At 43.5% G+C, this 14,889-nt stretch overlaps 1 protein-coding gene and 1 pseudogene across 2 annotated transcripts in view; one reads left to right on the top strand and one right to left on the bottom strand.

Moving 5' to 3' along the window:
• Positions 1–2,792: 2,792 nt before the first annotated feature.
• Positions 2,793–5,168, bottom strand: LOC111539243 (annotated as a pseudogene).
• Positions 5,062–14,889, top strand: part of CD247 (CD247 molecule) — an 89,147-nt gene continuing 79,319 nt past the window's right edge. The window contains exon 1 of one of the 2 annotated variants that reach the window (XM_023207078.1): positions 5,062–5,287. In XM_023207078.1, coding sequence (XP_023062846.1) covers positions 5,230–5,287 — 58 coding nt within the window. In that variant the 5' untranslated portion in view covers positions 5,062–5,229. The remainder of the gene's footprint in view (positions 5,288–14,889) is intronic. The other variant, XM_023207077.3, reaches the window with a different exon arrangement.

The raw sequence follows: 14,889 nt of genomic DNA, 5'->3' as shown, positions 1-14,889 counted from the left end.
TTGCAAACCAATTGACCATATATGTTTAAGTCTATAGTACCCTAAATACTATATGATAATTACGCCCCTTTTAATATTTGATATCTGGCAGGGTTATTTCACTCTCTTTACTCTTCTTTGCAAGAATTTTTCTGACTATTCTTGTGTTTGTTTTAGCATTATTTTTGTATCAAGATATAATTAGAATAACATAAAATGTATCCTTTTAAAGTATACACTTAAATGGTTTTTAGTATATTCACTACCTTGCACACCATCACCACTGTCCGATTCTCAAAGTGCATCATCTCAAAGGAACCCTCATAGCTACTGGCAGTTAGTCCCAGTTCCCCACTCTCACCATCCCCTGGTAACTACTAACTTGCTTTCTATCTGTATGAATTTGCTTATTCTGGACATTTCATATAAATGGAATCATACAATATGTGACCTTTTGTGCCTGGCTTCTTCCACTTAGCATAATGTTTTCTTTTTTTTTTTTTGAGACGGAGTCTCCCTCTGTCGCCCAGGCTAGAGTGCAGTGGCCGGATTTCAGCTCACTACAAGCTCCGCCTCCCGGGTTTACGCCATTCTCCTGTCTCAGCCTCCCGAGTAGCTGGGACTACAGGCGCCCGCCATCTCACCCAGCTAGATTTTTGGATTTTTGTTAGTAGAGACGGGGTTTCACCGTGTTAGCCAGGATGGTCTCGATCTCCTGACCTCGTGATCCACCCGTCTCGGCCTCCCAAAGTGCTGGGATTACAGGCTTGAGCCACCGCGCCCGGCTCAAGCATGTTTTCAAGGGTCATCCAAGTTGCAGCATGTAACAGTGCTTCATTCTTTTTGATGGCCGAGTCATATTTCATTGTTTGGATACAGCACATTTGCTTATCCATTCCTAGTTGTGGCCATTCGAATTGTTTCCAGTTTAGGGCCACTATGAATAATGCTGCTATGAACATTCTTTTATTAGTTTTTGTGTGAGCCTAGGTTTCTGATTCTCTTGGGTATATACCTAGGAGTAGAATTGCTGGGTCACATGATACTATGTTTAACTTTTTGAGGAACTGCCAAATAGTTTTTCACAAGGGCTTCACCATTTATATAACCCATAAAAACTATATGAGAATTCCAGTTTCTCTACATCCTTATCAACACTTGTATTGTCTATTTTCTTATTTTAGCTTTCCTAGTGGGTGAGACTCACTGTGGTTTTGATTTGTATTTCCCTAATGACTAATGATGTTGTACATCTTTTCATGTACTAATTGGCCATTTGTATGTCTTCTTTGGAAAAATGTCTATTTAAATCTTTGGCCAATTTTTAATTGGGTTATTTTTTTGTTGTTGTTGAGTCATAGGGATTATTTATGTATTCTGAATCCTAGGCCCTTGTCAGTATATTTATAAATGTTTTCTTTCATTCTGTGGGTTGGGTTGTCTTTTCACTTTCTTTGTTCTTTCTTTGTCATCGTACTTTATGATTTCTTGTGAACCAAATATTTTCTAGAGGACAAGCATTGTAAGTATTAACATCGGAATCAGTGAAAACGATCAGTATAGATCAAGTTTTTAAGCAATACTTTCTCAGAAATGTATGTGTACAGGCCATTGAAGATTATCTATAAGCAATTGGTCTTGGAAAAGTATAATTTTTGAAGAACTCTCTTGCCCTGTGAGAGTGATCTAATATGAATGAATAGAATATATTTCCATAGTTGAACTGAAAATAGGTACATCTCTGTTGTTGAATTCTAATAATTTTATTCTCTTTAAAAATTCACATAGAGTACAATTACCAGTGTTCTTTTGAACCTGCTATTTTCTCAAAATTCACATAGCTATCCCAATAACACTCTTAAAGCCTTAAGCATGGTAATTTTATAAAGCCTCTTCTTTCAATGTGTCTCCTAAAGTCCCCTTATAAAATGTCTTCTTTTAAAATAGCTGTCTTTGGAATACTTTATGATGCAGAGTTTTATTTATGTATGTTGGTTGTTTCAAGCCACTTTACATCATGGTTGTTGTATGATCAATGTGGCAAGAGTGAATATAAGACAACGCAAGTATGGACCACTAGTTATGTTGAAACTCAGACCCTTTGAGGATGCAAAAGAGAACCAGCAAGTATGCATCCTTCAAGTTGAGTAAAGGCTAAACAAACATACATCGGATAGAAACAAACAACAACAAAATCCTTATGGCTTTGTTGATCACTGTGGTGTTTAATTGACTCTATTTTAAGACGTTTCTACACTTAGCCCTCTCTCCCTACTCAAGGTGCAGCAAATCACTTTCTTGTTAATAATGCATGTCTGTATCTTATCTTGGCTGTGTCTGTATTGCAGTCCACGGTTCAAGTCCTCAAGGCCACTGCCAGCACCCTGGCACACAGGGGCCCTCTGCTGTCTTTGTTGTCCTGTTGACTGCTCAAGAACTCAGACTAACAATGGTACTGCCCACATTTATGAGTTACTTTTTGCTTGTTGTCATCTGTTGCCTTTCAAGTTCTTTTCTGGAATCTAATGGTTATTTTTGTTTGTTTTATTTTGTTCTGTTTGGTCTGGAACCCAGAAGACATTTGTCTAGTAAAATATTAGGTGATAATTTCCTAAGAATTATTTCAACAGATTTAAACATTTTTTCTTTAACATAGGTGAGTCAAAGTCACTTATACTACACGAAAACTAAGCATGTTTCCATCACCACTTTGCAAATAATAAAACGTTTTCATTTCCATGTCCATGGGGAACTATGCGCCCCAAGATCCTCCACACGTGGGAGGGAAGAATCTGTTCAGGAACTCTCTGAAGTCAGTATTCATCAAGAAATGGGTATTGTGGATGATCACACCACATGAGCATTTCCACGAAGCGGACATTTTCACTCCAGGCTTCAATGTCCTTCATTCAGTGAGAGAAAAGTCAAAGGCCTGAAGGTTTTCCTTGATCTGTTCAGGATTAAAGCTTTTAGGAATGACAGCCACCCCTTGCTGGATGTTGAAACGCAAAACAACTTGAGCTGTCATCTTATTGCACCTTTTTAGAAGTGCACCCTTTAACGAAGGCAGAGAAGACATATTTGTCCAGGTGGGATTCCTAGTGGTCCCCAAAGGGCTATATGCAATCATGACAATGTCATGTTGTTGGCAAAATTTCAAGTTTTGTCTGGGTGTAATATGGGTGGCACACGATGTCGTTGCTGACTGGCTTGGGTTTGAGTCCTGGGTTGTTCTGGATGAGCTCCAGCTGGCCTGCTGTTAAAAACTGGATACTCCAAGGGATTTCACCAAGCCAGCATCTTTGTAAGCTTCCGAAGTCTCCCAAGTGGCACATAGATTTGACTTGTGATATAACCATTTGCCATTCTCATGTATAGGGTAGACTTCATCTCCTGGCTTACGGACCTTGGGTATTTCAGTGATGTAAAGATCCACACAATCTAGCTGGAGGACCTTGAGCATCCTCTCTAGGCTTGGGCAGACCAGCTCTTGGTCATGATTTGTAGCCCACAGCTTTCCACAGTAGAAGATATCCTTCCTCTGCACTTTTCCTTCTGCTATTTCCCCCTGATGGCCTCCCCAACTGTGTCTTCATTTTGGTAGATGTAGGCTTCATCAGTGTGTTAGCATCCCAGGTCGATGACAACCTTCACTGATGCAGACTCAGACTAAATGTAGAGACAGACTACTTGGGCTTTAGTGACATCCCTACCTACCACCTATTTGCTGTGTGGCCTAGAGTAAGTCATTGGCTCCCTTAGGGGTCAATTTAGGCTCTGAGTAGGTACCAAGTCTGACGACAGGAATGCTGTTTCCATCACTTAGAGGTATGTGGTGATTTGCAGGACTCACTTCTTCATAGTGTCCTTTGATGCACAAAAGCTTTTAATTTTGATGAAGTCCAATGTATTAATTTTATATTGAATTGCTGTGACTTTGGAGTCTTGGCTATTTTTGTACATTAATTTTTTCATATCAATTTTGGAATCAGCTTATCTTGTCCTAAAACTTTTTGTTGCTATTTTCAATGAAATAGATTGATTAATCAAGGGAGAAGCGTAGTCTCCTTAAAAGAGAGCTTCCTGACAAAGAAGGGTCTGCCTTTCCATTTACCCAAGTCCTTTCGGTGTTCTTCAGCAATGTTTTAAAATTTGTTTTATATAGATATATTACAATTTTTAGATGAAGTCTATGTCTAGGTTTTAACATTTTATTATTGTAAATTACTCTGATGTTTAAATGTTGGCAACTAACACAAGTGTTTAAAATACTATGTGAGCTACAGTATTTCAAACTATTCTATGATCCAAATTCAGGCCAAGTTCAGATCTGCAACCCCAGATCTACTCCAGCTCTTTGCTTTATAGATAAGGAAGCTGAAGTCTAGAGATGTTGAGTAACTGACTCCAGGCCACACAGCAAGTAGGTGGTAGGTAGAGATGCCATTAAAACCCCAGGAATCTGTCTCTACATTTGTCCTGACTCTGAATCCAGGGCTCTGTCATTTTACCAGCCACCATAAAATATTTGAGAGTCTAGGAAAATGGCAAATGTTCTTATATCCATCAAGAACTTGTACTTACCTAGAGATGGACTTTACCAATCAAGATAGGAATTAGATAAGAATTATTTTTTAATTTTTTTTTTAATCTTTTTTTTCTGAGACGGAGTTTTGCTCTGTCACCCAGGCTGGAGTGCAGTGGCATGATCTTGGCTTACTGCAAACTCCACTTACCATTCACGCCATTCTCCTGCCTCAGCCTCCCGAGTGGCTGGGACTACAGGCGCCCACCACCACGCCCGGCTAATTTTTTGTATTTTTAGTAGAGATGGGGTTTCACCGTGTTAGCCAGGATGATCTCAATCTTCTGACCTCGTGATCCACCCACCTCGGCCTCCCAAAGTGCTGGGATTACAGGCATGAGCCACCGGGCCTGGCCAAGAATTATTTTCTTAAAAAAGGAACATTAAAACAACGGTCAAATGAGAGAAAAAGCAAAATTCAGACAGACAGATACATACACACACCCCAAACCCTCAGACCTCCAGGGCTTCCTGCCTGTGAACCGAAACGGGGAGTGTGAGTTTCTTGGCCTGTCGGCAGGTGCTTCTCAAAGGCCCCACAGTCCTCCACTTCCTGGGGAGGTAGCAGCAGAATAAAACCAGCAGAGACTCCTTTTCTCCTCATCCTCCCGGCCACTGCTGCCTCAGCCTCTGCCTCCCAGCCCCTTTCTGAGGGAAAGGACAAGATGAAGTGGAAGGAGCTTGTCACCGCAGCCATCCTGCAGGCACAGTTCCCAGTTACAGGTAGGGCCGATGTGTCCACGGCAGGGAACTTCTAGAAACTCTTTGTGTATGGGGGTGGGGGGGCGGAGGGGGGTGTGGGGGTAGTGGGGGGGGAGCTGGGGTCTCCTTCGAATCCTGCCTTCCTCAAATCAATGGGCAAGTGAGCAGTGAGGGGTTTGGCCCGGTGCTGGCATCGGCTCTGTCACAGCCGAGCTGGGCATCAGTTCAGAGCCAGCTGCTAGAAAACACAGCTCCTCTGGGTACAGATTTTTCCAGTGATAAGAGGAAGGAAGAAGGAAACAAGAGAGCAAACGAGGCAGGCCCAGGGTGGAGAAACGGAGAGGGAGCGTTTCACAGAACCTGGACAGGATCAGAAAATGTCAGCCAGGCCGTGTTTCGTGCTGCGACGTTCTAGTCTCTTCGGCTTCTTTCACCCTCTGGCTGGCTCCGTCACTCAGCCCCTTGTTTTCTTCCTTTGCCAACAAAGAAGATTTCATTGGTCAGTCAAGGTCATGGCCTCAAACACCCCAACAGGCCCGGGAGTAAGTGGGGGTAACCAAGGAGCAAAGGGGCAAGGGCAGGAAGCACCGGGCGGCAGCCTCCACAGCGCCTTCGCCACCTCATGGCCAAGGGTCCGTGCCTAGGCTCAACCCTGTCATGGCTGTCCCCACACCCCACCGCCTGGGGCTGCAGGATGACGCACCGTCCCGGGCTCCGTGACTCACGCCAACCCGCTCCTTAGGCGGCCATCTAGCCCAGCCAGAGGGCCAGGTGTTGACAGAACATGCGGCAGATGAGAGGATGTGCCTGGTTAAGTCACCACCACGAGCAGCGCCCAGCCAACAAGAGCGCTCGCTCCTCACCTCAATCCCGTTCGTGGGAGCTCGGCTTTGCTGCAAGCCTTTAGCTTCCACCATGTTTTCTAGCCCAGGTAATGAGGAAGAAAACCAGTGAAAAGAGGACAAGACAAACTGCTCAGGGGGGATTGGCCTCGTGGCATCTTCCTGAGAAGTGGGGCAGGCTGAATTTCAATCTAAAGGGACAGGGAAGGTGGAGCAAGCAAGTGTCCTCGGCCCACCTGACCGCTCCGGGAAGCTCACCTTGGTGTGGGAATTTGTGTAGGGGCCCTGTTGGGACGGCGGGAGAGGCCATGGGCACGCGCACTTCTGCTCCCACCAGGGAGCAGGGCACAGCCCGGACCAGCGCCTGGGGGATTCTGAGGCCTGTGCAGTTGCAGGGGTTTCTGTCAGATCACAGCTGTTTTCTCAGAAGAGGCTTGTGGGGTCTGAGTCACACACACAGTGTGGCAGAGTGAACGTGCCTGAGCTTGCTCAGAGCAGCCCATCCTTATGTGCTGGGGACAAGGGGACGCAGAATAGCTGGAATTTAGTGACTGCAGGGGAGACAGCCAGGGGCAATAGCTCCAGCCTCTGAGCTTCAGCCTTGGGACACCCCACCAGGGAGATCATGTAACCTTTTAGGGTCTTTACCTGCAGTTTCCTCACTGGTCCATTTGTGTTCAGCTTGGAGAGACCAAGGTAGGGGCAAAGTGAAGTTACAGAGAAAAATGAAAGGCTGCTGGGTGGATGTGGCTGCCAAGCGTGGGAAACAGAACCCCACCAGCAGACAAGATGGGGGCCATGCCCCATTTCCACAAATAGGGGGCAGGAGGAGAAAACTGCACATTGGCTGGATTTTTTGCTTCTCAGTGCCACTTACTTTGCCTCTGTGGAGACTGACATTTTAGCTGTTTTAGATAAGGTTAATAGACAAAAGTTTTTCAAAGTATAATAGCCCAGACAACAGGTACGGTAAGACAAGGTGTGACTCAGAGAGGCCTCAACACCGAGGGCTGCGGTGGTGCTTGTGCTGCCTGAGGGGACACCTCCACGGTCTTCTATGAGCGGAAAGGCCGCATATAGCATTTCAGTCAGGTCTTCTCTCTCTTCTTGCTCAGTTAAGTGACCCATTGCATACTCCCCTTTTAAAATGTCTACTTTTTACGAAGCTATTGCATTTGCATTTCTTTGGAAACGACCAGATTATTAGGATCAAAGCAAATGATGACCTGGTCTGTCCACATGATGAGGCCTCCCTAAGAGAGAATCTACCAAGACGGTCACCAGGGCTTGAGGGCAGAAGAACCTATGATGGCGTGCCTGCTGGCATGGGCACACTTGTGCCTGCAGAGCCCTTAGTCCCTCTAACTCCCTACTCTGCAGTAGCCAAGAATGCACCTGGCGGTCAGTGTGGTCTTTGTCTTTTATCAGTGAGGAGATGCAGCTCTGACATGCAGCCTTGGGAAACTCAAGGCTTCCAGGCTTGTGAGCAGCTCTGCTTTTAGGAAGGTGGCTGGACGTGGTGGAAAGAGCCAGGCTAATCTCAGGTGGTGTCCCAGTGCTGCCGCTTCCTAGCTGTGCAACCTTAGGCAAGTGACTTAACCTCTCTGGGCCTCAGTTTTCTCAGCTCTAAAGAAAGAATTGTAATACCTTCTTTGCAGAGATGTGACAATGAGAAGTAATGTAATGTGTCCAATACATGGTAGACAGCCAATAAGTAAAAATTGTATTTACTATTACTATTACTACATCTTGGACTGTCTTCTTGTTCTCAAAACCCAGAAACAGAGATGGAAACCCACGGCTGGGATTCTTAATTTGCTTTCAATGTGTTGTAAAGCAGCAGTGGGCATTTTCTCCATCTGTTGCAATCCAACTCATCCCTCTTCTGATTTCTGGGCACACCCATACCAGCACAGAAACATAACAATGATCCCAGGGGTCGGCCCGATGGTGAACAAGGAGCAAAGCTCTGGCTGGTCATAGGATGACTGTTACATCCACCATTTTCATTTTTTAAAGATACTTATTCTGTAGGGGAATATTCTCCCGAAGTAAAAACATGTCTGAAAAAATATATACAAGATGGGGGCCATGCCCCATTCCACAAATAGGGGGCAGGGGAATTGGCTGGATTTGTTTACTTCTCGGTGCCACTTACTTTGCCTCTGTGGAGACTGACATTTTAGCTATCTTAGATAAGGCTAATAGACAAAAGTTTTTCAAAGTATCACTTTGAAAGGAATTAGAAACAAAATCCATGCAGTCATCACTTGTCGGGGTAGCCACCTAGATTCTGAAGCCAAAGGGCTATTGCGGGTGCACAGCGACTGAGTATCTAAATGCAAACTTCTTGAACACTAAATCTTTGCTAACATTGCTGGGAGGTGAATGTCAGGCGAGCTGTTAAGTGATACCAGTACACATTTTTCATCAATGGCATTTTCACCATCAGATTGCTTCGCCCTCCAATCGCCTAGCTCTGCTCGTCCAAATGAGCGATTTCATTTTTCGATTTCAGCGTTTCCTAGGCTTACTAGCCTAGAGATCACATCTGCTGCTGCTAAGCATCCCCCAGAAACAGTCCCGGGGAGCTCTGGCTTTGGTGAATAACCACTGCTCTACTTAATTTTAAATTCTTCGTATTTTTGCTTTTGTTCTTTAAAAAAATGCATTTAATTGTTATTGGATCCAGTCAAAAGTTACCCAGCGTTGTGTCTTTGCTTTGTTCAGAAAGGTCCAGATGCCCTGAGGGAAGTCTCTTAGATTAGAGTGGTCTAAACACGCACTTTGGGAATCCTTTCTCCCAACCGTTATTTATCTAAGGCTTAGGACCTTATATAGGTCAGATAATTGATTTAATAAATACCGGAAATAGTTCAAAATGAATTTCTTAGCTCTGCTTGGGCCAAGGCTAATTTTTATTAACACTGAAGTGATGGTGTTAGTCACTTTGAACAAACATTCAATTTGGTTAAAAAAAAAAATTAAACCAGTCATTTGACCTGTTAATCGAAACAAAATGATCACTTTAGTCAGTGCATGTACATAGTATGTCTTCCGGTCTAAAAAACAACTTTAAGTTCCCTGAAAACAAAGACACCCCTGTCACACTCACAGTTCTACCCAGCACTTAGCATGGTACCTGGAGCAGAGTCAATGTGCAATAAGTATCAATAAGAATTGTTGGATGCACATTGGGAGGCCGAGGCGGGTGGACCACCTGAGGTCAGGAATTTGAGACCAGCCTGGCCAATGTGGTGAAACCCCATCTCCACTAAAAAATGCAAAAAATTAACTGGGCATGGTGGTGCGTGCCTGTAGTCCCAACTACTTGGAAGGCTAAAGCAGCAGAACCACTTAAACCCAGGAGGCGGAGGTTGCAGTGAGCTGAGATCGCACCACTGCACTCCAGCCTGGGTGACAAAGCAAGATTCCATCTCAAAAAAATAAATAAAATTAAAATAAAATAAGAATTGTCGAACGAATTAAAAGGTGAGTGAATGAAGGAGATCTAGATGCTTTCATATGATTAAATTAACTTTAATAGTTTATTTGGCAGGTATATTGAATTGGCATTATTTGCACCTTTCCGCTAGAGAATGTAGTATTAAACAATGTATTTAAAAAAAAAAAAAAAAAAAAAAAAAAAAAATTAAACAGGTGGAGGGGACAGGGCAGTTTGAGTGATTAGAATTATTTGAAATGAGTTGCAAGGATGGTTTAAGATAAAACCCTGCCGTTATTAAAATTTTCTGGTTGGACCATATGAAATTTCCACTATTTGTTTATTTCAGATCTACAAAAAGGATAATTTCATATGATTCAACTAACAGTATAACTAAAAATAAAGAAATATGCTCATTTTTTTCTGATTAGGCTTTAACACTGGAGAAAAGCAGAAAATAAACAAGGCTAACACTGTTGGAGATTGTCAACTAATGAACTAAGAATAAACTAATGAAAGGCATCAAGTAGAAAAAGACTGGATTATAGTATAAATTGCAGTATCCAATCCAGTCACCCAGTTTCCTCAAAATATAGAAAGAAAAAGCAAGATACTTACTATTAGTCTGGTTTGATCCAGGTTACTAAATTTCAGGTAGCCAACATTTTTCTCTTCTCTTAGTTTGAGATATTTTAATAAAGATATAAAAATCACTGAAAGAAGTTAAATTTTTTCCAAAATTCCTAACAAGCCAGCCCAATAATATTGCATTCTCACTTCTTTATATTCCAATCCAACATTTTTTACAAGTGCGTACATATCTTTTTATAGTTATCATAAAAAATTTCAAGTGATTTTTTTCTTAATATTTTATTGTAAGCATTGTTTTCATGTTTAGCCTTTGTGATTGTAAGCTTCCATAACATCCATGCATCGTATTTTCTTCACTATTTCCTTATTGTTGTACATTTGGACTATTTCTAATTTTTGTTATTTTAGTTAATCCTACAAGAAAATCTTTATATATGTAGCTTTTGTTACTTTCTTGGGCAAATCCAGGAATGACAATTGAAAGAATAGGTTAAAGTAAAACAGTATTTTGCAGGATACGCTAGACTTCTGTTGAAAACAATCCCATCAAGGAAAGAAAATGTTTCTCTAACTCTCTGTGACCATCTCCAAGCCTTTGTGTCTTCTCTGGAGCAGGCACTATGGTGGAGGGAGAGGAGGCTCTGGAGCCAGAAGTCCTGTGCAGTCTTCCCCTCCCCACCTCAGAACCCAGTTCTTCCTCTGTGAGATGGCGGCAATGGTGCCTCCTCACGCAGGGGACTGTGGAGCGGAGATCTGATTCGGAAGTGCCTAAACACAAAAGGCACCTGGAAAGCCAGAACCATTAGCATATGTGTCTCAGTTTCCCAGTCTGCAAAATAGAATATCATTTTCCCTGTGCAGTAATGGGGAAACACTGGACTGACATGCTTTTTTTCTTCCTCTGTCATTACATTGCAGTATGTAGCTGGGCAGAAATTTCTCTCTAGGCTTTAGTTTTAGCATCTGTGAGATAAGAAATGATGAGAGGGTTGAACATCCCTTTTAGCTACAAAATAAGTTGGGTGTGGTTTTGAAATTACAAAGTTTTAAAGAACGTTTAATGACTCAGCCCCTGATCCTTACCCCACCCCACAGGTATTGGCTCTCAGAATTCAGAGCCTGAACTTCCTTCTTCCTTGCCTCTCCAAATAGTTTTAAAATCTGGGCTCTCACCTTATCACAATATTTTTAACGTTCTAAGTGGGAGCCTCTGCTCTGAAAAATCCAAGGACAAAGTCCATCCCTTCTGCTTGTGCATTGGCTGCAGATTTATTGGGTGCCATGCAAGGACTTCGGTTGGTGAGAACGGACTTGGAGAGAAAGCAAATTACTGCCCGAAGCAGCCAAATTGCAGTGGTGAAAAAGTTAGGCGTTTGCACTGTCCACTTTGCTTGCCTGTTATGATTTGTGCTACTCAGCAACTAATTTTCAGGCTCAAGGAGAAAAAAATAAATAGAAAGCTTTAGAACAAAGACAAGCAGGACCCTTGCCAGTCCAGACCGCCATTCTCTGAGTGCAGCCATCCCTTTATAGTTGCAAAATGTGTTTCCATGCCTTTGTTTACTGGATCCTCATAACCATCCTATGGCAAGTAGCAGAAAAAGTAGCAGGATTTATCTCTTCTCATAAATGAAGAAAGTGAGGCTCATAGGTCTGGTGACTTGCCTACAAGTAGAACCAGGCCACAAGCATGGTTTCTGGGGGCCCTTGTACAGGGCCCGCACCCTGAACAGTGTGCAGCTGCTCGCTCAGGTCCGTGCACCATCATATACCCAAAGACTGAATTCTGAAGCCTACTATTAAAGGTATTCCCCTTACTAAGCACTTACTCTTTTCCTCTCGATTTTTATGGTAAAAAATAATTATTTTGATGCTGAACATTCTCATTTGATACACATTTTCTGCTGAGTATGAATATTAGGTTATTAATATAGAACTATGTTTTTCTAGAACATATTATTGTGGTTCTAAATGGAGAACTTACATTTTCTCCAAATCTGATAAATCCATGGTTTCCATTTTACTCTCAGAAAATGTATCTATTTTGGAACTACTTGAGAGGGATGGGCCTCAATTTGCAGCTCAACCCACTCCTGTGTGTGCAGGTGTGCACTGCTCACCACGCCACCTTATGCAGAGGTTATAAGTAAAATGTAAGTTAAATCATATTTGAGAGGTTTTACCCTAAATGAATTGCCCATAATTAATCTGCTTGGTAAGAGTGGATCTCCATGTGGTGTGAAGGTTTTATGTGTATGAGATTCTCTAAAAGAACAGCACACCGTCACGCACAGTCTCTGAATTGAGATTTGTTTTTTTGCGAACTCCTCCAGGACTGGGAGAGTTATCTTTGAATGACAAATGTCTATAATCTATTCACAATTATTTATGTCACATTTTAGCCTGGGGTTCACCTGCAGGCTTGGCGCAGGTAGTGCAAATCCTTGTGCTGTTGACTAGAGCAAAGCAAAAGATGGTTTTCTGGTGCTCAGAACAAATGCATGAAGCATTAAACAGCTGGAGATGTGAATATCTGAGACTCTTAGTGGGCTACCCCCGAAGCTGGCTGAGAGGAGGGCTGGGAAGAAGGGAAGTATTCAAGTGCTGCAGCAGGATGTCTGTGATGGGCTGTAGGTGCTGTTGCCTTTGCCAAGCCATGGCAGGTGGGGAGGAGGGCTCAGAATGGAAACCAACATCACCATTTAAGATTAACAAACCTCTACTCCCCTCTTTTGCTGTAGACACTAGAGTCTACTGTGTCATCTTGTATTTTGCTAATTCCCCACCATGCAAAATTGTACTGGCTCCAAGACAGAATGTGAATGTCAGTGCTCAGCTAGACCTGCCCTTTCGTCATTTGGGTTGGGCATGATGGTGGAGAATGGGAGAGACATATGATAGGGGAAAGAGTAGAAAAGACAGACTGGGGGAGGGGTGGAGGTTGCAACCTGTTCCCCTGGGTTGATTGGCCTGAGCAGCCTGCTACAGGGAGAAGGCAGCTGAGCCGGGTGACCCATTATGGGAGGAGCCTGAGCCCAAGCCCCAGGGGTTGCAGGTCAGTGTGGGTGCTGGCAATGTGCACGCCAGCATGTGTTTACCCATATGCTCTGGTGGTTGCAGGTGTCTGTGCCCCTGTGGGCATGTGCTGGCGCATGTGGTGCTGTGTGTTTGTAGATGTGTCCTGACATGCATGTGCAGGTGTGCATGCATTGGTGTGTGTGGTGCATTGTATGCTCACCTGTATGCTGATGGATGTGTGCCTGTGTCTGCAGGGATGTGTTTTTATGTGCAGCAGTGAGTGATTTTGTATGTATGGTGTGTGTGTTTAGGAGGGGTTTGGTGGCAGCAGGACAGCTCCATGGAAGGAAGGGCAAACATTACTTGAGCTCAGGGCTGGCAGTCTGGGTTCTGGGTAGGTGAGCAGAGAGGCGGAGATGTCACAGATCACGTTCCAGGGATTCTGCAGAGAAGGGAGACAAGAAAATCTCTGTCGGATCATGAAGAGGTGTGAGTGGCTTCTTCATAGCTGCATAGACTTTTCAGGTTGGTCTGGTCTGACTCCTATCAGAGCTCTCTCATCTTCCAAGTAAGCCTGGGGTCTTTCCTTTTTTGTAGCTTTCTTCCTCTCAATTCTCTGGACTTAGAATGCAGACCCCACCCCATCCCCCACCTGCAGAAACGCTGTTCACCCCTTAATTCTAAGCCCAGATGTGTGGGGATCTCCCAGACCCACTGTTGACATTGTTACCAGCGTTAAAGTGACACAAGCAGGTGGAAAATTGTTGTTCTCAGAATTCAGGGTTAAAAACCCAACAGAAATAGTTCCCTAGAGTGAGGCGTTCCCAGAGCAGAGACTTGGCACCCAGATAGTTTCAGGAACACTTATCTGTCAGCAGAAAATGTCACCAGCTCCCCAAATTCTCAGCAGTTCTTCCCACAGTGACCATCCTACGTATTTTCGCTAAAATAGGCAAAAATGCATTTAATGTTTTTATTTTTTCACCCTCGGAATAGGTTGGCAAACAACCCAATAAGGTGGTTCCCAATGACCTACTTTGCCCAGCACAATAACCAGATGGATAATGATTTTTTTTTTTTTTTTTTTTTTGAGACAGGATTTCGCTCTTGTTGCCCAGGCTGGAGTGCAATGTTGCAATCTCAGCTCCCGCAACCCCCATCCTGGGTTCAAGTGATTCTCCTGCCTCAGCCTCTCAAGTAGCTGGGATTACAGGCATGTGCCACCACGCCTGGCTAATTTTGTATTTTTAGTGGAGACGGGGTTTCTCCATGTTGGTCATGCTGATCTCGAACTCCCGACCTCAGGTGATCCATCTGCCTCGGCCTCCCAAAGTGCTGGGATTATAGGTTTGAGCCACCGTGCCCAGCCGTGATTTTTAATATCTGATTATTTAAACCATCTGACAGGCCACTTGACTTACCAATTGAGTAAATATTTACCAAGCACTTCTCATGGGCCCCGAATCAAACAAACAGTCCTGCAGATGGTTGGCTCAACCAGCCCACTGACCAGGCCAGTGTCTTGAAGATGAAGGTTAAATGATTGAGAGACCGTAAGCAAAAGAAAGTGTCCCTGGTCCCGGAAATCACATTCTCGATTTTTACAAAAAAAGTCTAAATTTGTCTTCAGGCTCACTTCTTTATGGTCTCATCTAATTTTCTTCATTGTGTGGGACTGTGCTAATTTCCATGCTGAGTTTAGTAGCAAAGGAAGCGTATGTGGGGGA

This window comes from Piliocolobus tephrosceles, chromosome 1 (assembly GCF_002776525.5).
Source record: "Piliocolobus tephrosceles isolate RC106 chromosome 1, ASM277652v3, whole genome shotgun sequence".
NCBI classification, from domain to species: Eukaryota; Metazoa; Chordata; class Mammalia; order Primates; family Cercopithecidae; genus Piliocolobus; species Piliocolobus tephrosceles.
This window is presented reverse-complemented; position numbering and strand designations above follow the sequence as displayed.